The 26,146-nt window shown below is 41.2% G+C and overlaps 1 protein-coding gene across 1 annotated transcript in view; it reads left to right on the top strand.

The window, feature by feature from the left end:
* Positions 1-1,782: 1,782 nt before the first annotated feature.
* NIPAL2 (NIPA like domain containing 2) overlaps positions 1,783-26,146 on the top strand; it is a 77,338-nt gene continuing 52,974 nt past the window's right edge. Inside the window, exons 1-3 of the mRNA XM_043880119.1 lie at positions 1,783-2,027; positions 24,512-24,580; positions 25,631-25,802. Of these exons, the coding sequence (XP_043736054.1) occupies positions 1,893-2,027; positions 24,512-24,580; positions 25,631-25,802 (376 nt within the window). The 5' untranslated portion in view covers positions 1,783-1,892. The remainder of the gene's footprint in view (positions 2,028-24,511; positions 24,581-25,630; positions 25,803-26,146) is intronic.

A 26,146-nucleotide genomic window follows, 5' to 3' on the forward strand; every position in this document is an offset into this window, starting at 1 on the left:
GATGGCAGAGCAGAAAGATGGAGGTGACAACGTGATAGAACCGCACAGAGCCCCCCTCCCACTGGAGATAACAGATGGTCATTGCTTAAGTTGCTTTTACTTGGATATTCTGTTACTTGTACCCCAAACCATCTCAACTGAAAGGAACATTAATAAAGTCACCAGTACAAAGTAATATAACATTATAGGAAATATTAAAAATAGACACTGTTCCCTTCAGATACTTATTGGAAATAAATGAGCCTCGAAATTGGAAATAGTTAGCTACCATATTAACTGTTCACTGAATATTTTGAGTGCTTAAGCAGGAAACTACAGCTTAAGAGATGTCTTGTTTTTCCTCTATCTGAAATGATTTTTTTTTTCTCATTTTATTCTCTCATTTGCACATTTCCCTAAGGAACATTGAAAACCTTCTCCTAGTTCCCTGCTAAGCAGCAATTCTCTCTTCTTATAGGTCTCTCTCTCATGAAGTCAGGGCAGTCAAAGCACTTTATATAAGAAGACTCAGCATTGTGGCGATGAAAGAATCACAAGTTTCAGGGCAACAATAGAGAATCGTGGAGTTCCCAAGGCCAGAGGGACCTAACATCACATGTAGTAACTCAGTATTATTTGAATACAGGTAAAACCAGAACACCTGGTTAGAGTTCCACAGGCCCATTACAAATTATCTCCCCACCTAAATTGTTACATGCAGTGGCTGGCAACTTTCCAGCAAGTTCTTCTGGTTCCATCAGAGGGAAGCCCATCCAGTCCCAGATATATGCCGGGGTCCTCCAGCTACCACTGGAGAGTCCTTCTTTCCTTCTAGGAATAATTGCTAAGGTTCTGTCAAGTGTTGGCCCTGAGATGAAATCTCTCAGATCTTTATTCTCTTGCTGCATATAAAATTTGCTGGGAACTCCTGAATTTTCCATATGCAAACAGTTTTAAAAATATAAGTGAGAAACTCTGCATCTGAGATAGAGAGCTGGATTGCCAGCTACCGAAAAAGGTGGCTGCTTTGGGTTGCCAACAAAGGTCTGTCTAGTCAAAGCTATGGTTTTTCCAGTAGTCATGAATGGATGTGAGAATTGGACTATAAAGAAAGCTGAGCACCGAAAAATTGATGCTTTTGAACTGTGGTGTTGGAGAAGACTCTTAAGAGTCCCTTGGACTGCAAGGAGATCAAACTAGTCCATCCTAAAGGAAATCTGTCCTGAATATTCATGGGAAGGACTGATGCTGAAGTTGAAGCTCCAATACTTTGGCCACCTGATGCGAAGAGTTGACTCATTAGAAAAGATCCTGATGCTGGGAAAGATTGAAGGTGGGAGAAGGGGACGACGGAGGGTGAGATGGTTGGATGGGATCACCAACTCAATGGACATGAGTTTGAGTAAGCTCCCGGAGTTGGTGATGGACAGGGAGGCCTGGCGTGCTGCAGTCCATGGGGTCGCAAAGAGCCGGCCACGACCGAGCGACTGAACTGAACTGAATGTCTCCTTTCACTCCCGTTCACTTTAGTTTTAAGTGTTGACTCAGCGCCGCTGGAGTTGTAAGCGCTTTGACCTTGAGCGCATCCCGACCCCGACCGGCGCCGACCCCGCGCGCAGAGAGGGGCTAGTCGTGAGGCCTCTGCACGCCCAGGCCCGGCCACGCGGAGCTGCGGGCCGAGCCGAGGCGAACCGCCCCGGGAGGCCGCAGCGCGGGGAGGCCCCGGGGGCACCTGGCGCCGCGCGGGGGCGGGAACCAGGTGGCCCGGGCGCGCCCGCCTTGCCCGGACACGGAGCAGGAAGTGGCTCCGGCGCGGCCTCCGCAGGGCGCGCCTCCTCCGCGGCGCCTGGCGGGTGCGGCCGGGCCGGGAGGCGGCCGGAGCCCGAGCCCCGGCGAGCGGGCAGCGATCGCTCATGGCGGCGCCGGCGCCCGGGGACACCCGGGCCGCCGCCTCGGCCGTCCTGGACGAGCTGACTGGGAACTTCACGTACGGGGCGCGGGGCGCCGGCAATGGCTCCTTGTCGGGCGCGTGGTACCGCCGGAACCAGGTAAGGGCCGGCCGCCCCGCCGCCCGGTGGGGACCGGGTTGGGGCCGCCCTCCGGCCGACGGTCCCAAGGCCACTGGGCTGCCCACGTGGGCAGAGCTGACACGCAGTTTCCACACGTGGACCTCACTGCCCCGCGTTCGGGAGAGCGGGGAAGCCCTGGGCAGCCGCCCCCGGGAGTGGGTCACACAGGCCGGCGGGTCTGGGCCTCTGTGTCCCCAGACATCCCGCCTCTCCTGCCTGAATTCACCCGCCCTGTTCTCTCAGATGGACTCTAAGGCGTGTGGGGGCAAACCTCCTCCACCCATATTCACCCCCAGGATCGTTTCACAGTTGAAAACATGAGTGAGACTGTATTCTCAGAATCAGAGAACTGGTTCAAGGCCACCAGATAGCACCTCTCTGCAGATGCTCTGAGGGTGACTGTGTGTGTGTGTCCCCAGTGTGTAAGCTCAGCTCCTTCCATTTCCGCACAAGGAACACTGACATTCTCACGTTGCAGTTGCCAGACTCTCATTGCTCACAGACCCTGTGGGAAAACGTCGTCAGCCTCAACAACGCCCATGTACGCTGGAAACACACATTTAACAAGATCAAAGGGGGTTGGAGCTGCCCATTTATTTCAGGCTTGGTTTAAGAGCAGGAGGAAAAAAAAAAAAGAAAAAAGCCCTTCCTCTAGCCACATTTATATTCTTTCAGGAAAGAGCAAGTGATCTTGATATGGTGGATTATTCCAGGCTCCCTTCTGTTTTCATAATGTGTTACTTTGTTCTTGTTCTTTAACAAATCAATAGGTCTTTTTATTTTACAACAGTGTAATTATAAAATATCTGTTGTTGGTCTAAATCAGGGGCTTTAACCACTAATCAAACACCTGGAAGCCTTTATGCTTGCCAAGTGTTTTGAATGTTAGTTTCTGAAATGTTAGAATTTTGTTTTCAAAAATTTAACCCAGAAGATTGTTTATATAAAGACAATAAATGTGCCCACCTTATTAGTTTTCAACAGAGGAGAGAATGTCACTTTGAGTGTGTTTTACCACAAAACATACTAAAACAGGAAAAAGGAGAGGACACTGAACCTGTTAGATTCCATTTCTCCTTCCTACTACCAAGACTTACAAAGACTGCTTTTCATGGGAAGTTCTTTGAGCATATCTGTTATACTATGCTTATGCTAGCTTATGTTATAAAGCATATTATAATATGCTAATGCTAGAAGCAGTCCCAATAAAAGTTGACTGATTTTTTGTCTTTTTGGTAAAGGAATTAAAGAGTTAGTAAATGTGACCTGAGATGGCATCATCCAAAACAGGAGAAAACATTGTTTGCAGAGCGGAAACCTCTGTAGACATTAGTTTTCTTTAATGCTTCCTGGAATTCAAGATTGTCTTGGCTCTCTGACACCAAACATAGCTTATCATGTGACGTAAATGTGAAAACTTAACTTTATGTTTGCAAGGCTTAACTTGCCTTTGACAGTATAGGTTTGTACAGGTTAGAAGGAGTGTATCAGGAATATGCTAATTGCAACTACTCAGCTGACACCTGAACCATAGCTGGTTTGAGATAAGACTGTATCAACTTTTCCCATTATTATGCAGCTTTAGGCTATCTTATAAGATTGTGGTATTTTATTGATTGCATTTGTTTTTAAGCAAAAGTAAAACTTGAATTTAAAAAATTCATTCAGCAAACATTTTATTGAGTGCCTTTTGTGCTGAGCAGGCCAGTAGAAATAAAATGGAATCTAATTTTTCTTTTCTTTTTGGACATTAACTGATTATGTACTGTGCTTAAGTCGCTCAGTTGTGTCCAACTCTTTGTGATCCCATAGACTGTAGCCACCAAGTTCCTCTGTCCATGGGGATTCTCCAGGCAAGAATACTGGAGTGGGTTGCCATGCCCTCCTCCAGGGGATCTTCCCAACCCAGGGATTGAACCCAGGTCTCCCACATTGCAGGTGGATTCTTTACTATCTGAGCCAGGAGGGAAGCCCTAACTGATTATAGATAGCTGCAAATGGGAGTGGCTTCAAGAAAACAAAATAAGGGATATAAGTTTAGGACTTCCACACTCAAAGTTAACCTTGACTACTGGATGGTGGTTTAGTTGCTAAGTCGTGTCTGACTGGCGACCCCATGGACTATAGCCCACCAAGCTCCTCCCTCCATGGGATTTCCCAGGCAAGAATACTGGAGTGGGTTGCCATTTCCTTCTCTGGGGGATCTTCCCAACCCAGGGATTGAACTCCGGTCTCCTGCATTGCAAGCAGTACTCCTGCATTGCTGGCAGATTCTTTACTGAGTGAGCCACCGGGGAAGCCCTTATTATTGGATAGCCAGAGTTTAATAAATTTTATCACTACTGAAATATTTGGACAGTGTCTGTTCGGTGATACTCAGCTCTCTGTGTTTTTTCAAGAGATAACCATCAGATCTGATAAACTAACCTTACTCACAGAAAAAGAGCAACTTCCCTGAAACACATTTCAGGTGACAGATGAATATTTAACAGTGCCTTCTTAGAATCAGTGGCATCTAAGGCAAAGATGTGAGTGGTTTTAGAGGAAGAAATCCCCAAACAAGTAATAAGTGGGAATTCAGTGGGAAGGTGTTCTAGGGAATCAGGGAAGCAAGGCTTTTGCCCAATCTGCATTACTTAGGCATCTGCCTATATAAGTATAAATCCAACTAAGTTCTGCAAAGGTATTTTCTTTATGTTTGATCCACAAGTTTTTAGTATAAAAAGACAATGCTTCTAAGATGATTATTGAACTCCTCACTTTGTACAAAGCACTGTGGAATATTCAACATAGTCTTTTGACTCAAACTCTTCCTTCCTTCTTGTTATTAGATGCTTGGGGAAACAAGCTATTTAGGTAACTCTAAAGCAAGGCAGTATGTTTTAAGTGTCATGTGAGGGATATAAAGTCCTTTGGGAATTCAGAACAAGGTGGCTTTCAGCAGGGGCCATCAGGAATGTTTTCCAGAGAGGTGCTGTTTGAGCTGGACACTTAAAGACAAAGTTTCATTAATGAGAGTGCCCAGATGGAAGGCACTCCAAGAAAGGAGAAAGTCTGGAGATGAAGGAGCAGCCCACGTGGTCTGGACAGGTGCCCTTCTGAACATCTTTGTACGTAGAGTAGACGTCAGTGGCCATTCTGGTTGCCGTGGAAAACTGACAGTGACTGGAAAGTGGAAGGACAGTTTCAGGTCTTACATATCGACATGAGTTGCCTTGAAGGACAACGGGTTAAGATGTTTGGACTCTATCCGGTAGACAGTGGGGAGCCATTGAAGGTTGTTTTGTGAACAGGGAGTGAAGCAATCAAAGCAAATGCTGCTGCTGCTGCTGCTTCTAAGTCACTTCAGTTGTGTCTGACTCTGTGTGACACCATAGACGGCAGCCCACCAGGCTCCTCTGTCCCTGGGATTCTCCAGGCAAGAATATTGGAGTGGGTTGCCATTTCCTTCTCCCAAAGCAAATGAAAGACATTTGAATTAGAGTTAGCAGTGTGAAGGAGCCTCAAACAGGCCAACTGTGGACTGAATCCCGCCTGTAGATGTGTCTTGTGTCAAACTGCACAGAGGTTTAAAAATGTTTAATACATTGCCAACATTTAAAAAATGAGTATGTAAGGTTTCAAATTTCCATGATCTTTTTAAACATCAGAAGTGCTAGCAACTTGGCCCTCTTCCCCACATGATAACTGTGAGGGGGAGTTCATAGCTCCGAACATCTGTGCTCCCCACTTGGGCTGTCTTCTCTTTTACCTACTGACCCCTGTAGGCACTTAATTTGCAAAAAGCGTCAGAGGCTGTTGTCTAGTTTCTGCTGTCAACTAGCTCAGTGCCTGTAGGCAAGTCACACTGGGCTTCAGTTTTCCTTGCTGGTAAACTTAGGCTTAGAATGAAAGATCCACAGTCTTTTTCATGTTATCTGGTTGAATAAATAAGTGCCAATCCAGCAAGGCTGTAGAGGGAATGGACAGGAAAGGATGAAAGTGGGAAATATTGTAAAGGAGGGGTTTCGTGACTGTTTCTTTAAGTTTATGCACATTGTTAAATATCTAAATTCGCAAAGATGCTGTCAGAAAGGTTTCTTCTGCATAGGGTGAAATGAAGAATTCAGATTTTTTTTAATGTCCTTTGTTTGAACTTTTGATTTTAAATGGCTTGAATTTTTAAAGTCAACATATTTAAAGGAAAATTGATACATCTTGGCAGGGACAAGGGGAATGGAAGAGACTGACATTTGTTATGCATTTGCTATGTGACATTTTATAGCTATTATCTCATTTGAGCCCCCCAACAACCTTGTGAGATACGTATTATCCTCACTGTTCATGTAAGGAAATTTGTGTTAAATAACTTGCCCTAGATCTTACAGCAAGTAGGTTTAACTGCAGAGCTATTTTTATTCCATGCCTGAAGGCCATTGCTTAGAAACTAAAGCTTGAAAAGAATGTGGTAAGGGAAAATGAATATGGCTTGTCTCACTGGACTAAAGAAAAATCACATTGGGTTTTATAGTGCCCTTTTATTGATTTTGCTTTGCTACCATTTATCTCTTTTCTGCTGGTCACTGCATCTGATTGCCTCTTAGAGACAGAGAAGTGTCAAAACTTACAAATAACCAAAGGGCGAGGTGGAGGTTACTGGTCCTTTCCATTTCCTTCCCAAGAAAAGCCTCTTTTTAAATTTTGTTTATACTTATTGACCTTTTTTTTTTTTTTAACCTTCCTTATATAGCCAATGTGGCATTTCCCCTTTACCAGATTTTCTTCAAGATGTATGTACAACATAAGGCAGCAAAAAGGAGGAAGGAAGAAATCAATTACCTCAAAGCAACTGTATCAAAGCTTTTGTGACCATTATCATCATCGTAGTCATCCCATGGTCCTTAATTGAGGAACAGATTCTTAATGTTGTCGTGAATTTGTCACACCACATGTTTGCATTTAAATCTACCTGTCATTTCAATTGGGATTGTGTTCAGTTGATTGCTGAATTTTGAAGAACTGACATCTTAATAAATTTGAGACTTCTTTTCTATGGAAAAAAAAAAAAATCTACCTGTCATTCCAACTCTTTGTGACCCCACAGGCTGTAGCCCACCAGGTTCCTCTGCCCATGGGATTCTCCAGGCAAGAATGCTGAAGTGGGTTGCCATTTCCTCCTCCAGAGGATTTTCCCAACCCAGATATCGAACCCGTACCTCCTGCTTCTCCTGCAGGCGAATTTTCTACCACTGAGCCACCAGGGAAGCTGATTCCTATGAACTAGTTATAAAGTTGTATTCATGCAGTCGGCTAAGTTCAGGCTGTGGGAAACTTCACCAGTTTACGGGTCTATGTGGCTCAGTTTCTTCGCAGATCACTTTTACAGGGGAAAAAAAGGGGAAGAGCAAGGATAGAGATTCTCCTTGCAGATTAAAATGCAACTAGAAGATGTATTAGACAAAAAAGACAGCCTCCCTTCACAGTGTTCAGGGATGCACACTTCTGTGGTGAAACCGTAAGGAAAAGGAAGGACGTGATTGCCTTGAAGGCAGACCAGGGTTTCCTTGGGGAAGGGAGAGGCTGTGATGGGATGAAGCAAAGGGAAGGCTTTGTGGGGGGGGGGGGGACCCTGTTTCTATTTCATGATCTGGATGCTGTTATGAGGGTGTTTGCCTTATAATAATTCATTTTAGTAATTTGTTCATCTATATAATTTTCTTTGTGGTTGCCTGTATCTATTATATTCTACACTTTAAAATTTTGTAAAAATATTGTCAATGCTACGACTGTCCATCTTGCACGTTTTATCCAGATAGTGTGGGAAATGGTATGCTGTATTCATTTTGTTTGCTTAGGAGAATTAAACAATTTCTTTTTAAAGTGTTGGTGATTGTTCAAATTGGCATTTGAGAGTTTACCATGGAAAAGATGACTTGCCTCTAAGCTACCCTTTTTGTTCTAGGATAGGGTGTTTTAAAAAGCTCAGCCTCTTTACTAAATGTGTTGGCAATTTTCTTAATTTCTCCAAATCTTGACTTTCTCTATCGAAATGGTAATAGCAATAACACTACATACCTTAAAGGGCTGATGTAGGAATAAAATAAGATAATGTATATCAAATAGCAGTGCCAGACACACAGAAAGCACAGAAAAAACACTAGCTAGGGACTTCCCTGGTAGTCCAGTGGCTAAGACTCCTTGCTTCCGAGGCCCAGGTTCAGTCCCTGGTCAGGGAACTAGATTTCACACACCACAGCTCAAAGACAGCTAAGACCCGGCACAACCAATTAAAGGAATGTAATCTGCAAAATTGCTTTTTAAAACTAGCTATTATTAGAAGTATTAAAATCAACCTATGTTATAGGAAGTATCATAAAATATATATTTATAATGATTAGTCATTATTGAACTTCAGTCAGTTCAGTTGCTCAGTCGTGTCCGACTCTTTGCGACCCCATGAACTGCAGTGTGCCAGGCTTCCCTGTCCACCACCAACTCCCAGTTTATTCAAACTCATGTCCATCGAGTCAGTGACACCATCCAACCATCTCATCCTCTGTCATCCCCTTCTCCTCCTGCCTTCAATCTTCCCCCGCATCAGGGTCTTTTCAAATGAGTCAGTTCTTCACATCAGGTGGGTGAAGTATTGGAGTTTCAGCTTCAGCATCAGTCCTTCCAATGAATATTCATTCATTGATTTCCTTTAGGATATCCTGATTTCCTTTAGGATGGACTGGTTGGATCTCCTTGTAGTCCAAGGGACTCTCAAGAATCTTCTCCAACACCACAGTTCAAAAGCATCAATTCTTCAGCACTCAGCTTTCTTTATGGTCCAACTCTCACATCCATACATGACTACTGGAAAAACCGTAGCTTTGACTAGATGGACCTTTGTTGGCAAAGTAATGTGTCTGCTTTTTAATATGCTGTCTAGGTTGGTCATAGCTTTTCTTCCAAGGAGCAAGTGTCTTTTAATTTCATGACTGCAATCACCATCTGCAGTGATTTTGGAGCCCCCCAAAATAAAGTCTCTCACTGTTTCCATTGTTTCTCCATCTATTTGCCTGAAGTGATGGGACTAGATGCCATGATCTTAGTTTTTTAAATGTTGAGTTTTAAGCCAACTTTTTCACTCTCCTCTTTCACTTTCATCAAGAGGCTCTTTAGTTCTTGTTTGCTTTCTGCCATAAGGGTGGTGTCACTTGCGTATCTGAGGTTTTGATATTTCTCCCAGCAATCTTGATTCCAGCTTGTGCTTCATCCAGCCCAGCATTTCTCATGATGTACTCTGCATATAAGTTAAATAAGCACGGTGACAATATACAGCCTTGACGTACTCCTTTCCCAATTTGGAACCTGTCTGTTGTTTCATGTCCAGTTCTAACTGTTGCTTCTTGACCTGCATACAGATTTCTCAGGAGGCAGGTAAGATGGTCTGGTCTTCCCATCTCTTGAAGAATTTCCCACAGTTGTGATGCACACAGTCAGAGGCTTTGGCGTAGTCAATAAATCAGAAGTAGGTGTTTTTCTGGAACTCTCTTATTTTTCATTGATCCAATGGATGTTGGCAATTTGATCTCTGGTTCCTCTACCTTTTCTAAATCCAGCTTGAACGTCTGGAAGTTCACGTACTGTTGAAGCCTGGCTTGGAGAATTTTGAGCATTTAACTCATTGCAAATGGAAGTAAGAGAAATCCTGTCAGTTATTTGATGCAACTCTCTTTTCTTTAATCCAGAACCAACTATTTCTCTACCTCCAGTGCCTTCCTCACTCCATTTGATGTTTGCCTCCCCTTCACTCCCCAGACATAGTCACCTTACAAAACACTTCTTGGTTGCAGTAATTTCCTAGTTGGAACACTTGTCATCTAAGGCAAGTGTACTAAGGCAAGGATTCCCCCCATGTCTTTTGCCGCTTTCCAGACTTCTGGATTGGGGAGGATGGGTGTGTGGCCCTGGAAACAGCTGACAGGATTTGGTGTCAGAAGTGTGATGACATCTCCAGATGCTGACTGTAGCTTAACCAACTAAGGACTAACACTCCAGCTTGGGAAAGCTCATGCTGTGTCAGCGTTAAGACTTAAGTGCTGTTTATTTTAGCTTGGGTTTTTTTGTTTTGGCTTTTTTTTTTTTCCTCTAAAGATCCAATATTCCTCTACCCAGTTGACACCTTTTATAACCAGCCCCATTCTCTTGGATGTAATTCTCTGTTTCATTCAAGAGAATTGCACTTTACATAAAGTCAGAACTCTTCAGCACTCTGTCCTGGTCCACTAGAGTCTCCTAATTGCCCAGAGGCTGGCAGATAACACTCCACTTCCCCTCTACACAGTTCTCAGCATGTGCACACCTGTGCATTTGCTTCATCTTGTCACTCGGCCCGGACCACGGTCACTCCCAGCGTGGGTCTCCTGTCATCTTTGGCACACGTCAGGAGACACAGAGTAAACACAGGCTTGTGTAAACACAGGCCAGCTTATGTTTAGCCATGAGCTCCACACCTCACCAAATATTGTATTTGTCCTGGCATGACTCCTTCAGAGACCCACCCTGGTCTTGGCGGGTCGTTCCGAGGTCTGCCAGTAGCCTCAACACTGTGGTTCCCTAAGCCACCCGCCCACCTCAGCGCCTCTCAAATGGTTTCCCCCTTTCAGTTACTTGGGCCCCCCGCCTGACCTCTGTAGATTGCAACAGGGGTCGTCTCTCTTCTGGCTTTGGCACTTGGCTTCCCGACCAAGAACGCTTTGTAAGTTAAGAGGCTTTGGTTGGCGAGTCCCAGGAAACCTAACTTTAACTGGCTTAAATAATAGAGGAAATGAATCAGTATGGATGACGTGGAATGCCAGAAGAACTCTGGGTCCACGCCAGCCTTGATGCACAGGCTGCAGTCACATGGCAAACACAGGTTTTCCCTCTCCTCTTCCACTTCTGCCCCTCAGGGATGTTGATCCCACTTTTTGCAGGCTCACTCGTGTAGCCTTCATCCTTCCTTTTCATTTTCAGGAAGGAAAGCTTGACTTTCTCAAGCAATGAAAATCCATTGCCTTTAGTCTGACTGGACGAGGTTAGGCCCATGTCCTTTCCTGAACCAGTCGCCAAGGCCCAAAGAACATGAGCCCTTGGAAGGGCTGGATGAAAGAGAGGTCCTGTAGCCAGGACGAGAGGCACTACGTGGCCCTAACAGTGGTACCCACTGGATAGGCTGGAGTCCTCCTGTGGTTCACTGTCTTCTTGGGCAGCCACCTCTCCCCCCAGCTCATCGGGGACCTTCACTTTCTACATCCTGCCTCAGAGGAGCAGCCCCAGAAAAGTCACCCCAGTGGAGCCCACCTTGCCATTGTGGGTGAACCAGAGCAGTAATCTCCTTAAAAGCTTAGTTATAGGATCAGTTTCTGAAATATTTTTCTTAGCGTCAACTCTAAGCTGTGACTTATCTCTAAATTCTACACTTACCACCCCTGCTCATGCTCTCTCCCCCAAGAGGGACTTCTAGAATAGCCTCTTGTTTTTCTGCGGACAGAGAAGTCAGAGGCTATCCACTGGCAAAAGCAGTATCTCAGGCTTACCTCTACCTGCTTAGTGATGTCTTTACTGTCAACAGCCACCTCTTCAGAAGGTATGAGCCTCCTAAAAGTTTAGTGGATTTAGGTGAAGTAGGTGTGGTATGTGAGTGCAGCGATGTACGGAGTTCTAGAAGCCACGTCAGCATTGCTGATAATGTCATTCAAGGTTGAGGTCAGTCCTGTGAATTCTGGGAGGTCTTTATTTCTTCTTCAGCCTCTGGACTTGCAGGGCTCTGATTGTTCCGGGGCTATTTGGGAGACAGTGATACTCTGTACCCTCATTACAGCCCACACTGAGTTTGATCAGCTAGTCAACAGTGACGGCCCAAATGCAGCCAACATTCCACTCAGTAAAAATCACAAGTAGAAAGCCCTTTTCAAGAGTGTTGGGCAGTGATATCAGAGAAATCGGAAACACGGACTCTGTCCTCAAACTAGCCATATATGGGGTGTGATATACGTAAATTAGATCACATATCCATTATACAGGGCTTCCCTGGTAGCTCAGCTGGTAAAGAATCTGCCTGCAATGTGGGAGACCCCAGTTCGATTTCTGGGTCAGGAAGACCCCCTGGAGGAGGGCATGGCAACCCACTCCAGTATTCTTGCCAGGAGAATCCCATGGACAGAGGAGCCTGGAGAGTTACAGTCCATGGGGTCACAAAGAGTCACACATGACTGAAGCGACTTAGCACACACACAGGCATACATTATACAATGTACAATGTGTGTGTGTGAAAGGTATAGATAGAGAATGAGAATGCATTAGAAATACTTGAAAAACCACAGTTGAAGGACTGGTGTGAAGCCGCCCTTGCTTATACAATCTGATGGACTGCTTCCATTGTGCTTCCAGGACTCGCATAGTACAGTTACATAATTTTAAGTAAAGCGAGCCAAAGCAGAAGAGGAAACAGTGTGAAGTGCCTTTGGATGTGACTGCCTGAGTCACAGCAGTGGAGAAACGAGTGGTTCTTTGTGAACAAGGTACAAGTGGACCTCATGTTACAAGCGGCGGCCACAGCCGTGAAGTTGAGAATAATTCTGAGTTACATGCACAGCATTTTATTAGACTTTTGAACTGTGCTTGTAGACCCAAATCACGGTCACCATCGATGAGTTCTTTGGGTATCAGAGGTGGGTTGACCATAAGGTGGGTTGGGACCTGTTTGCTGGACCAGTGGGATGTGAGAATTTTGCCGGGAAAGGGGGAGCTTGGGGTTAGGGGAATTTATTTGATTATGAGTACTGGCCCTTTAGAGGCAATGGAGTGTCCAGGTCACAGTGTCCCAGAGGAGAAAATCTGCACTTGATTCCTGCCTTGATGTCAGAAAGATCTGGTCTGGTGGGTGGAGAGGGCTGCAGGAGTCTCGTGCAGATGTGTGTCAGTAAGAGGCAGTGTCACGATCCCTCTCCTATATTGAGGCAAAAACTCACCCAGGGGCTGGGGCCTGACATAGACAGTGGAGTTTAGTCTCCAGGAGGATAGAGCTGGCAAAATACAGCCCAAGTTCAAGGCCAGCATTGCTCTCAAAAGGGTCATGTACTCTTGAAACCCAATCAGGTTCAGGGGAAAGAGCTGTAATTCAGCGAGCTCCCAGGTTTTCCAGCTCAAGGTCGGAAGCCTCTCACACACCCTGGGATTTCCCTGCAAAAGGCAGCCGGCAATCCTGCTTCTTTGAAAACAAAGAATGACCGATTTTATTAAGCTATTATTAAGAATATGTTCTTGCAAAATTTGAAAGTTATGGGACCTCATATTGATCTGGATGCAAACAATAGCTTTCTTTGTGTTTAGCATGTCAGCCCTTGTTTCAAAGATCCCCTTTCCAATATTAAACAGGATTGATTTGTTTTGTAATAGACCCAAGTTTAAGATTTCCTTAAGTGATATCTCACCTTTCTTGACTATTGTTGTTCTCCTTTTAATAAAGTGTTAAAAGCCCCCAAAGGATGTCTTATTAAGTTTTTCCCATAAATTTGTTCTGCTGCAACTTAAATTTCTCAAAAACAACAAACATGGTGGCTTAGTCAGCTAAGTAAGGCTTACTGTTAATGGAGTTCAGTTTTTTAAGATAAGGAATGTACAATTATGTAAGTAAATGTGTTCCCAAGTAAAAGACAAAATGTAACAGTGCTTAATTGTATGGGAAGGCAGTATGTTGGGCTTTTCTGCCTAGGTTTTTAAAGTTGATTAAAAATTGGCATAGAACAGCTTGTAGAATAGCAACGATACACTGTGTTTTGTAACCCTGACCTTTTCTGTTGGCTTTGAATCACCAGATTTGGATCCAATGCTATGAGACTTTCTCAGGATAGAAAGGCAATAACCTTATGGCATACAAAAACCAAGATAACAAGTTAAAAATTTCTTCTGGAATGAAATTTTTTCTTTCTTCATTTTCACATATGGGATTATAGCTTTAACTTAGTTTGGGTTAGTATTGCAGACAACGCAATTTTCTATGAGGGCAAAGGAGATTAGGGGTCCAACCCATTCGGCATTCTAAAAAGCATTACGTATTTCCATCGTTTGCTGCCATGAATATGAATATTGTTTCTTCATGGCCCTGTTGTAGTTAACTCTCCATGTTTACCTTCCTTCTTCTGAGATCCCAAAGTGTCTCCTAACTGGTTTTCCTGTTCTCTGGTCTTGCTCCCTCCCAGTCCATCCTCCACACTGCACCAGGATGTCTTCTAAATGTCTCCTTTGAGCCTATCCTTCTCTGGTTTAGCATCCTTCATGTTGTGGCACCACCTGCAGACCCATGGCGTAAAAAGGCTGCTGCCTGCCCCTCCAGTCCAGCTATGCTGGAGTCATGGCAGTGTAATTAAAATAAAGATTTGAGACAGGAAGATTATCCTGGATTATCTGGATGGACCCTAAATGCCATCACATGTTATCTTTTTTCTTTTTTTATGAGAGGGAGACACAGGGAGATTTTGCATGGAAGAGGAAGGCAATGTGGCCACAGAAACAGGGGTTAGAGTGATGCAACCCTAAACCAAGGATGTGCCAGCAGCCACCAGAAACTGGGGGAGGCGAGGAATAGATTCTATGCTAGAAACTCTAGAGGGAGTGTGGCCCTGCCATCTTGATTTCAGCCCAATGAAATTGATTTGGAGCTTCCAGGCTCCAGAACCGCGAGAGAGTCTTAAGCCACCAGGTTTATGCTGATTTGTTACAGCAGCCTCAGGAAGCTAATATACTCTCCAATCTAGGCAGACTTGTTCTCTGTCCCTTCTCTTCGTATGGGTTCTAGAGAGTACCTCTATTAGAGGTTTCACTGGTGGTAGGTGGGGGGCTTCCCTTGTAGCTCAGTCAGTAAAGAATCTGCCTGCAATGCAGGAGACCTGGGTTCGATTCCTGTGTCGGGAAGATTCCCTGGAGAAGGAAATGGCAACCCACTCCAATATTCTTGCCTGAAGAATCCCATGGACAGAGGAGCCCGGCGGGCTACAGTCCATGGAATCCCAAGAGTTGGACACAACTTAGCAACCAAACCACCACCAGGCTGTTACTGGGCTTCCCAGGTGGCGTTAGTGGTAAAGAACCCACCTGCCAATGCAGGAGACGTAAGATGCGGGTTTAATCCCTGGGTCAGGAAGATCCCCTGGAGGAGGAAGTGGCAACCCAACCCAGTGTTCTTGCCTGGAGAATCCCACGGACAGAGGAGCCTGGTGGGCTGCAGTCCACAAGGTCACAAAGAGTCGGACACGACTGAGTGAGCGCAGCAGCCATCTGTTACTGGTCACTTTTACTACCTCTTCTGAGCTTCTCGAGATTCTTTGCATCCTTTGTTCCTGAAATAGGACCTAATATTTACTAGATGCTAGATAAATACCAAATGGGTTCATGACTGAGCAAATAGCCTCTGATGTGGACTTTGTCTCCCCTATCCACCATCTTCTCTGTGATCACTTACATTTCATGTCTTTTTCCTCCACCTTGCGTATTTTTCCCAACCAGTGTCTACATGTGGGTTTTTTTTTTTTTCATTTATTTTATTAGTTGGAGGCTAATTACTTTACAATATTGTAGTGGTTTTTGCCATACATTGATATGAATCAGCCATGGGTGTACATGTGTTCCCCATCCTGAACCCCCCTCCCGCCTCCCTCTCCATCCCATCCCTCTGGGTCTTCCCAGTGCACCAGCCCTGAGCACTTGTCTCATGCATCCAACCTGGACTGGCGATCTGCTTCACAATTGATAATATACATGTTTCAATGCTATTCTTTCAGCTCATCCCACCCTCGCCTACATGTGGTTTTAAGTTGTGCAGTGGTCTTATTTTTCTCATTTATCTCTTTCCTTAGTTCAGCCAGCTTCCTATTTATTTCTCACTTTTTTTTTTCCTTTCTTTGTTATCATCTCCTCTTTTAACTCTTTTAAAGTGAACCCATATTGTCTTTAAAAAATTAATTGAACCTCTAAAGCATATTTTTTTAACTTCTTAGTTTGGAATTTTTCCAACCTATAGAAAACTCAGAAGAATAATACAGTAAACACCACATGTCTTCATCTGGAGATTCACTTGTTAACACTGTACCACATTTGTTTGTTCTTGCTCATTCTCTTTGTCTCTCCCTCTCTCTTCCTGTTTTTTATTTATATTGTCACGTATCATTTGAAAGTAGATTGCACACATTATGAATCTTTACTCCTACAAATTTAAGGATGTATCATGAAGACTTTGGATGTCCTCCTATCCCCTCCCCACTTTCTGGAAGTAAGATTGCACCTGTTTACTAGGTGCAAATACAAAACCACCCCAGCTCATTCCTGAGTTTCCTGTGAGATGAGATGAACTGAATACTCATTTCTCAGGCATATCATCCCCTTGTAGGTTCAGGTTCTGTAAGATCACTCCTTCAGTGATTAGTTGACTTAAATCACTTAACCTGTGATATTTCCCACACTGAAAACTGGATCTCTCATTTCCATGGTCAAGGATATTTTACTGCCTGGAACAGGAGATAGCATTATTCTAGCTGTGAGTTAAATACAACTATTACAGTGTTCAAAACTAGCTCTGAATCTATGGTTCTTTTGAACCATATACTGGCTCCACCAGGGTCTGATTCTGAATTTATGTTTTGAAGGCAGCGCCAGAGACTGGAACAGGCTATGACCAATTCTACACGTCCCTATCATCATATCCTGTCACCATCTGGCCAAACTCCTCCACCCATGGTTATAGGTCAGTAACTTTATGTGGAATATCTAAAGACCATTCTGGCACCAAAAAGGAGGATAGAAGATTGTTATTCCAAGTAAAACAAAAACATCCTGAGTACTTATTAGTGCTGATATTTTAAAGCTCATTCTCCAGAAATTTTTGCTGTGGCTCCCACCATCTCTTTGCCAAGACATCCTGGAAAAGCTAGACCTTAAGCTGCAGTAGTGACAGGAGTGAACCCTACAAAAATAAAGGGCATCTTTCTGTGTTTCTGGTCTGCACTTGTAATTGCATTGTCAAGATGTCGAGCCACCTTTGCTTCTATTATCTTTGCTTCAGTTTATGTGCACTGGGAAAAAGAAACAGATTCTGCTAAGTTTAAAATTGCAGTAAATGAACATTAACTAGCCAGACAGTTAGCTATTGCAGTCTATGAAGAAACGGTGATTCAGACGTGAGCTGGGTGCCTGGGGCCAAAATTGGCCTGGTATCTATCTAACTGTGTGACTTTGTGCAAGTCACTTTCCTTCTCCAGCTCTCTGTTCTCTTTCCTGACCACCAGTCTCCAGATCAATAGGGAGGGGAGAAAAGGGGGTTGGGAGAGGAGAGGAACCTAAGCTTCCATTAATTCTAGTATGCTGGAAGGCAGATAGCACTCTGAATAAAGTAATGAAGTAAACTAGATGTCTCTTAATTTAAGTGGTAAGTTTATAAGGGCTGCTCGCTATATGCAAATGACACCACTGATTTCTGATGAGAATTCTGCAATCATTAAAGCACATTTACCAGAGCCTCTAATTGGAAACAGCGTTTCGTAGTGCTTACCTCAAGTTATTCTATGTCCTTGAAGGTAACTAAACCACTTTTTCTGGGGAAACATTACAAATTTGAACCTCCCCATCTCAACCAATTAGGGACATTAATGACGATTTACTGAATTACTACTATTTACAGGTATGTGTCAAATGAATTTAATGAGTATGCAATTAACCTTGAATAACTAGGTAAACTTTCAGAAAAACAAAGAATGAGATATACTAGTTTATACTGTGCACAGGCATACCTCTGAGCTATTGCAGTTTCAGTTCAAGGCCACTGCAATAAAGCAAGTATTGCAACAAAGTGAGTCACATGAACTTTTGGTTTCCCAGCATGTGAAAGTAATGTTTACACTTGCATAGTCTATCGAATGTGCAATTATATTGCATTTTGCATTGTGTCTAAAAAAAAAAAAAGCAGTGTACATACCTTAATAATTTATTGCCGGGACTTCCCTGATGTTCTATTGGTTAAGATGCCATGCTTCCAATGCAGAGGGCCTGGGTTTGATCCCTGGTCAAGGAACTAGATCCTGCATGTTATAACTAAGACCTGGCACAGCCAACTAAATTAAAAACAAACTATACATATATATGTATAAAAAAATATATCTTATTGCTAAGAAATGCTAACCATCATCTGGCCTTCAGTGAGTCATAATCTTTTTGCAATAGTAACATCAAATATCACTGATCACAGATAATCATAACAAATACTATGATAATGAAAAAGTTTGAAATATTGCAAGAATTACCAAAACGTGATACACAGACGAGAAGTAAGCAGTACTGTTGGAGAAGAGGTGCTGAAAGACTTACTCAATGCAGGGTTGCCACAAACCTTCTATTTGTATAAAATGCTTATCTGTGAGGCACAATAAAGTGAAGCACAAGGAATGAAGTATATCTGTATTAGCAGGAAACTGTTTCTGATACCTGCTTTATACCTATATATTTCAGTAGATATGAAATAACTAGACTTTAGAAGACAGCAGGCAGCTTTCTATTGCACACAAGTGGACCCTTAATTGTTGAAATCTGAATTCTGCAACAAGCTTTTTTTCTCATGAAACTGAGTGTTTTCTGAATTCCAACCCCAGTTGATTATGAAGTACTCTGTTTGAGATCTTTCTAAGGCCAAAGGTCAAAATTTACTATTTCTAGATAGTCTTTAATCAGTCTGAGAGTAGTTAAGTTCAAATAGCCTTTAGTAAACAACTTCTCTGTGCCGGATACCTGTGCTAGTTGTTAGGGTTACAAAGATGAGTTGGTAAGTCACAGCTCTGCCCTCAAGGAGCTGATAGTCTAGTGGGAAAATACACCTGTAAAGAATAAATATAGGGACTTCCCTGCTGGTCCAGTGGTTAAGAATCTGCCTTGCAGTGTAGGGGAGGGGGTTTCAATCCTTGGTCAGGAACTGAGATCCCACCTGCCATGGAGCAACTAAGCCCACGCCACAGCTAAAGAGCCTGCGTGCGGCAACAAAAGGTCCCACAGGACGCAGCTAATACCCAGTCAGTTCAGCTCAGTTCAGTCGCTCAGCCGTGTCCGACTCTTTGTGACCCCATGGACTGCAGCACGCCAGGCCTCCCTGTCCATCACCAACTCCTGGAGCTTACTCAAACTGATGTCCATTGAGTCAGTGATGCCATCCAACCATCTCATCCTCTGTCGTCCCCTTCTCCTCCCACCTTCAGTCTTTCCCAGCATCAGGGTCTTTTCAAATGAGTCAGCTCTTTGCATCAGGTGGCCAAAGTATTGGAGTTTCAGCTTCAACATCAGTCCTTCCAATGAACACTCAGGACTGATCTCCTTTAGGATGGACTGGTTGGATCTCCTTGCAGTCCAAGGGACTCTCAAGAGTCTTCTTCAACACCACAGTTCAAAAACATCAATTCTTCAGCACTCAGCTTTCTTAATAGTCCAGCAACACAACCAAATAGATATTTTGTAAACATAATGATTATAGTACAGCTTAATATATGCACTGATGGGTGTGTATATTCTGACCTGAAAGGGAGGTCAGAAATACTGAACTTGAAGATAGATCTGAGGAACTTATCCATAAGTCAGTACAAAGAGATAAGAGTCAGAAAATATGAGAGCTATTTTAGGAAAAAAAGAATCAAAAAGTCTAACATACTTGTAAGCGGAGTTCCACATGGAAAGGATAGAGAGACCATAGATACTGGATTGTAGTTGTATAAAATGTTAACATTGAGGGGAAAGCTAGAGGAAGAGTGCATAGACCTACCTTGACATTTCTTTATAGCCTACTGTGAATCCATAACTATTTCAAAATTGAAAGTTAAAAACATTTAACAGTAGTTACTAACAGAATATAAATAAGATATGTAACTTCCCTGGCCAGAAGAATAGGGGAAAGAAAAGAATAAAGAAAACTCAGTCATTTCAACAGGATTCAGGAAAAGAGAAATTAGAAAGCAAAATAAAAAAAGCAAGATAACTGCAAAAACATAAATAATGTCGAAATAAATGAAAATATGTTTATAGTCACAATAAACAAAATGGACTCACCTCCCCATTTCACAGAAAGTGTCAGGGTTTTTTTTAGTCCAATTATTTTCTGTGTATTAGAGACGACTAAAATATGACACAGAAATGTTAAAGTGATGTGGAAAATGGCAAATATCAAAAGAAAGTAACTATATTAATATCAGCTAAAATAGATTTTAAAGAAAAAACATTGAGATTAATACTTAAAAGGAACGATTAGCTGGGATGATAAAACAGTCTTGAACCTGTATACACCTGGCACTATGGTCTTAAAAATATAAAACAAAGCTCAATAGATTTAAAAGGAAAAATGGGTAAGTACACATTTGAGTGTATTTTTAACATACCTCCCTAGGTAATTAATAAACAATCCAAAATTTAGTAAGAATAGGAAAGATTTGAGCAATGAATTAATGGAGATAGATGAATAGATAGAATATATAAAATATATTAACTCAACTATTAAGTACTTTTTTTTCAAACATCGAGCATTTCTTGACCCTACACCAGTCAGTCACAAATTTTAATTTACACTGTATAATAGGTGAAAGGCAAATGTTAATTTATACACAGCATGTTTTCTGCCCACAACTCAGTAAAATTAGAAATTAGTAATAAAGTGATCAACACCTCATTCATTTAGAAATGTTGAAAAGCACACCTTTGAATAATATAGGCTCAGATTAAAATAAGATGATCATAAAATGTTTAGAACTAAATGCCAGTGAAAACTGTGGATGCCAAAGCTATGCAGGTGGGAAATCAGAAGGTATACTTAGAAATGAGTAGCCCTATTTGCATATATCACTGGATAGAAAGAAGCAGAAAAAGCTAGTGAGTTAAGAGTTCAAATGAAGAAGACAAAAAAAGAAAAATTGAGTAAACAAAATAAAGATAATTAAATCAAGGAAGGAAAGAAATATATTTATGTCAGCTTCATAAAAACAGTCATTTATCTCTGGGAGGGAGAAGAGACTGAAGTAGAGCTAGTTACATTTGTAGCATTTTGTTTCTTTGGACCAAAAAAGTAAATGCCTGTGTTTTTATTTTTATTTATTTATTTTTTAATGCCTGTGTTTTTTTTTAACAACTTTATTGAAATATAATTCACATATCATATAATCTCATTTAAAGTGTACAGTTCACTGAGTTGTATAAACATCACCACAATTAACTTTAGAACATTTTTATAACCTCAAAAAGAAAGCCCCGGCCTTTAGCTGTCATGCCCAAGTCCCTCTTCCTTCCCACCCCTAAACAACCACAATTCTGCTTTCTGTCTGTATAGATTTGCCTAATCTGGACCTTTCATGTAAACAGAATCTTAAAATACGTGGTCTTTTGTGACTTAATTCTTTCACCCAGCATAAACTTTTCAAGGTTCACATAGGTTGTAACATATTTCATTGCTTCATTCATTTTTATGGATGAATAGTATCCCATTGTATGAATATACCACATTTTGCTTATCTATTCATTAGTTGATGAACATTTGAGTTACTTCCACTTTTGACTAATCTGAGCAACACTGGTATGGAGATTCCTGTACAAGCTTTTGTGTGGACCCGTTTTCATTTCTCTTGGATTTATACCTGGGAATGGAATTTCTGAGTCAAATGTAAATTCTGTGCTTAACTTTTTGAAGAACTGCTGGACTGTTTTCCAAAGTGGTTGCACCATATTATATTTCCATAAGAGTGTGTGAGAGTTCAGATCCTTTGGGTCATTTATTTGGGTCATTTGTCATTATTACTGCATTATATGAGTTCTTTACAGATTCTAGGTATAAGTCCCTTATCAGATGTATGATCAGATGTCTTATTTCCAAATATTGTCTCCCATTTTATAGATTATCTTTTCAATTTCTTGATCGTGTCCTTTGAAATACACAATTCTTTAATATTGATGAGTCCAATTATTTTTTTCTTTGTTGTTTATGCTTTTGATGCCTATCTAAGGGAATCCATGGCCAAATCTACAGTCACAAAGATTTACCCTTGTGTTTTATTCTGAGAATTTTGTAGTATTGGCTCTTACATTTAGGTCTTTGGTTGATTTTAAGCTGATTTTTTTGTATATGGTATGAGGTCGGCAGCTGAACCATTTTATATCTCCGCCAGCAGTGAACAAGAGTTTCAGTTTCTCCACATCCTTACCAAAGCTTACTGTTATTTTTTTTAATTGTTTTTGATTTGCCTTTTGCTAATGATTGGTGCTGTTGAGCATTTTTTTCATCTGCCTATTGGCCATTTATATATCTTCTTTGGAGAAAAGTCTATTCAAGTTCTTTGACCATTTTTCAGCTGCATTGTTTATTTTTTTGGTGGTGTTCAGTTGTGGGAATTCTTTATATATTTCAGATACCAGTCTTTATCAGATATATGATTTGCAAATATTTCCTCCCATTGTGTGGGTTGCCTTTCACTATGCTAATAGTGTCCTTTGATGCACAAAATATTTCACTGTTGATAAAGTCCAGCTTATCTATTTTTTCTTCTGTTGCCTGTGCTTTTCATGTCATATCCAAGAAATCATTGCCAAATCCTGCTAACCAGTTTCTAAACACTGGGCCTGGTGGTGTTTAAACTACTCAGTGAATCATTTAAAGAATTTTGAAGTAAGTTATTTCTATTCACCAGTTTACTTTTATAATTACAGAAGATTTTCATAATTACTCATTGAATCCCAAACTTCTTCTGAATTTTTATTTTCCTGATTACTGCCAAATGTACTCAATTGTAAATCGAAAGCATGGAAATAGCACATTATGTTATGATACAATTGTTCCCCATGAGGAATAGTGATCAAAATTGTTGCCAACTGCCTTTATTAGGAAAAGAAAATTCTTAACTGATTAAAGACTATGGATATTATATGTCAGCTATTAAATGGGTTTTCAGCTTTTCTGCTTCATTTTTAAAAAAATACTGAATTTCACTTCAGCACGCATAATAAAGTTCTAAAACTTCAAAGACATTTTGCATTCTGAAAAGGGTTCCTTGTGCTTGTAATGTTCATTTGAAATTCAAATAATGCTTTGGAATTTGAAGCTAGTTAAAAGTTCTGTACTAAAGAAGAAAAAGGGGGAAGAGTCCCTCTATCATTACTAATTGTTACTACTAGCAGATATTACATCTTTGTACCCAGATAGTAGCAGTAAATGCATCTTTTGAAGTTATTAAGTAATACATATGCTATCTATAGTAAACATCTTGGGCAATGTGTCAGAACTTATTTTTTAACCTCTGTAGTTCTTGTTTTAAACCACTATATACTTTTTCAAGCAAGTGTTTTTTTAAGCCCCTCACTGTGTATAGTAGATGACGTAGAAGACCCAGTGGAAGTCTAAGACACGATCCTCTTCCCTTGGAGAATTTGCCATCTCTTGACAGAGCCTGATGATACACGTGACAGTATAAAAGAAGAAATAGGGACGTGCACCATTTAGATTCTGAGACAGTAAAGATGGGCTGTGGTGTCTGAGACAGTTGTAATGAGTGGAGCTCAGATGGCCAGGAGGGTGAGGTCTGTTTGGAATGGGCTGAGGGAAGGAGATGGTGTCTGGGTGAGAGCAATGACGTGAGCAAGGTATGACATCTGACCGGAGAAGTCGGGACCCAGGTACCCAAGACAGAGAGAGCAACCTGGAGCATGGTGTGGACAGTGGGTGTTCGGGATGAGGCTGGATTATGGGGAGCTGGGATAGTAGTTTTATACTCGATGTAGTTGACTGTAGAGAGGGACTGTGGGTTCTTGACCAGGGGAGCAGTGGAAAATTTAGTCTGTCACCGGTAGAGTTCATGACACTTTGGAGATAGAGGGATTTTGGAAACATCTTATCTAACTACCACTGTCTACTGGATCCAGGGAGCTGAAGTAGCTTGCTCAAAGTTGCCCATTAGAAAATAGCAGATCTGAATCTCACATTCATCCTTTAACTCCAAAGCCAATGATCTTTCTTTCATACCACAGTTTTCCAGACTATCTTCCAGTCTACCAGAATATCTTAAGAGAAAGAAAAGAGGGAGAACAGCACTCACATACTTGAGACAGTGAACACCCCAATCAGAGGGGTTGCTGAGGAAAACTGAAACAGAATAAGTAGAAGCATCTTAGTGGGAAAAAGTGAGAACCTGATGACTATTTTAGTAAAGGGAGCAAGTATCTAGAGAATTAAATATAGACTGAACTAGTTCTAAAAAATAATATTTGACTAAAGTGAGAAATTAATCCTAATAAAACTGTTATCCATATTCCAAATGACCCTGGCAAATGGATGCTACGGAAATATTTGCAGAATGAATGAACAAAGGAATGAATGTATCAACTTAAATTTTTGTAGGTTGTATTTTTCTGGTAAATATCTTACAAATGCTATTTAAAGAAAGCATTTTCTTTTATAGATTCACCTTTTTGGAGTTTTGCTGGCCATTTTAGGAAACCTGGTAATCAGCATTTCCCTAAATATTCAGGTAAGAAGAAGCTTATTTTTCTAACTCTGTAGTTTGATCCAGGGACACATTATGACTTTAATAAGCACAGACACTCTTGCCTTCTTCCTCCATTAAAGAAAGTGTATCTTATGTCCTTATTCATATAAAGACAAATGTAGTGCTGATTGGATTGTATCCATGTTTTTTCTTTTGATTTTAAAAGAAGTTAAATATTTTTGTGAACCTCTTAATAGTATTGTATACCCCAGTTAAACTTCATGTGAATTTGTATCACATTGAGAAAAGGTGTTCATAATATTGGCATAAACCAAGGTTTATTTTAATGTTCTACATTTTCTTATGGTACTTTTATTATTTTCTGAATAGCTCCTGAAGCTTTTAAAAATTTTTAAAGAAAAAATTTTAAAGTCATCTAGAATTGTGCATACTTCTTAAAGAAGTGAGTTCAATTATCATTAGAAAATCAAGAGGGAAATAGGGCTTTATTTAATGGCCAGTTTTTCAGGAATTCACATGTTTGCAATAAAAGGATATACTCAAACCAGATATAAATGAATTCCTCCATCCCAACCCTCTGCTACCAGAACTTTCTGCCCTGTTACATTTATTGTGATAGCTACTTTGACTCACCCTAAGATATGCTCTCTTTAAATCCCTTTTCCAAAGGTGTTTCTTTAATAATTTATCGTATTTATTTCAATGATGTTTATTTTGGGAACCTGATTTTTTTTTTGACAATCTAATAAAAGAAGTGTTTTGGTGTGGTAGAATAAAAAGTCACTTAACTCCTTAACATACATCCCATCTTTAGATAGTAATAATGATATTTATATCACAGAGTTATGAGAATTAATTAATATGAAGAAGGCCCTTTAAACTATAAAATACTGTGTCAGTATGAGTCACTTTTAGTATGTTTGGAACAAAACCGAAAACCATAATCATTGCTCTATTATAATCTGCAAATAAATTTAAGAGCCTTGAAGCAATTTTATAGGACCAAAATTTTCAAGGCAATTTTTAGTTGCGTGGAAATGTTTTCTTATTTACATTCTGTTTGACTTCTAGAAGTATTCACATCTTCGGTCAGCACAGCAAGAACACCCAAGGCCATACTTCAGGAGCGTGTTGTGGTGGGGTGGGGTCATACTGATGGCCCTGGGAGAGACGGGAAACTTCGCAGCCTATGGATTCGCTCCCATTACTCTCATCGCTCCGTTGGGCTGTATGTCTGTTACAGGTGGGCCATTTTTCTGTGTTTTGACAAATAGAAATTTTAAGAGATCAGAATAATCGGTGAAAAAACATACAACTGAACACAGGCCCAAAAGAAGAAAGTCTGTTTCCTGTTTTCTTAGCATGCTCACTTGGAACAGTTATACTCCTAATTTCAGTATTCATTGTCATGGTGCCCCATTAACCGTGAAGAAACTGGCATTTTGTAGCTGTAACATTTATGTTTTAAAAGCCTGATTCCCGGTGTCTGAGTCAATAAATCAATAGCCACAGCAAGTGTTATACATGCTTTTTAATCATTAATGAATTATCTTAAAACATTTGTAATAGAATGACATATTTTATTCA

The sequence above is a fragment of the Cervus elaphus genome, chromosome 21 (genome assembly GCF_910594005.1).
Source record: "Cervus elaphus chromosome 21, mCerEla1.1, whole genome shotgun sequence".
Classification (NCBI taxonomy): domain Eukaryota; kingdom Metazoa; phylum Chordata; class Mammalia; order Artiodactyla; family Cervidae; genus Cervus; species Cervus elaphus.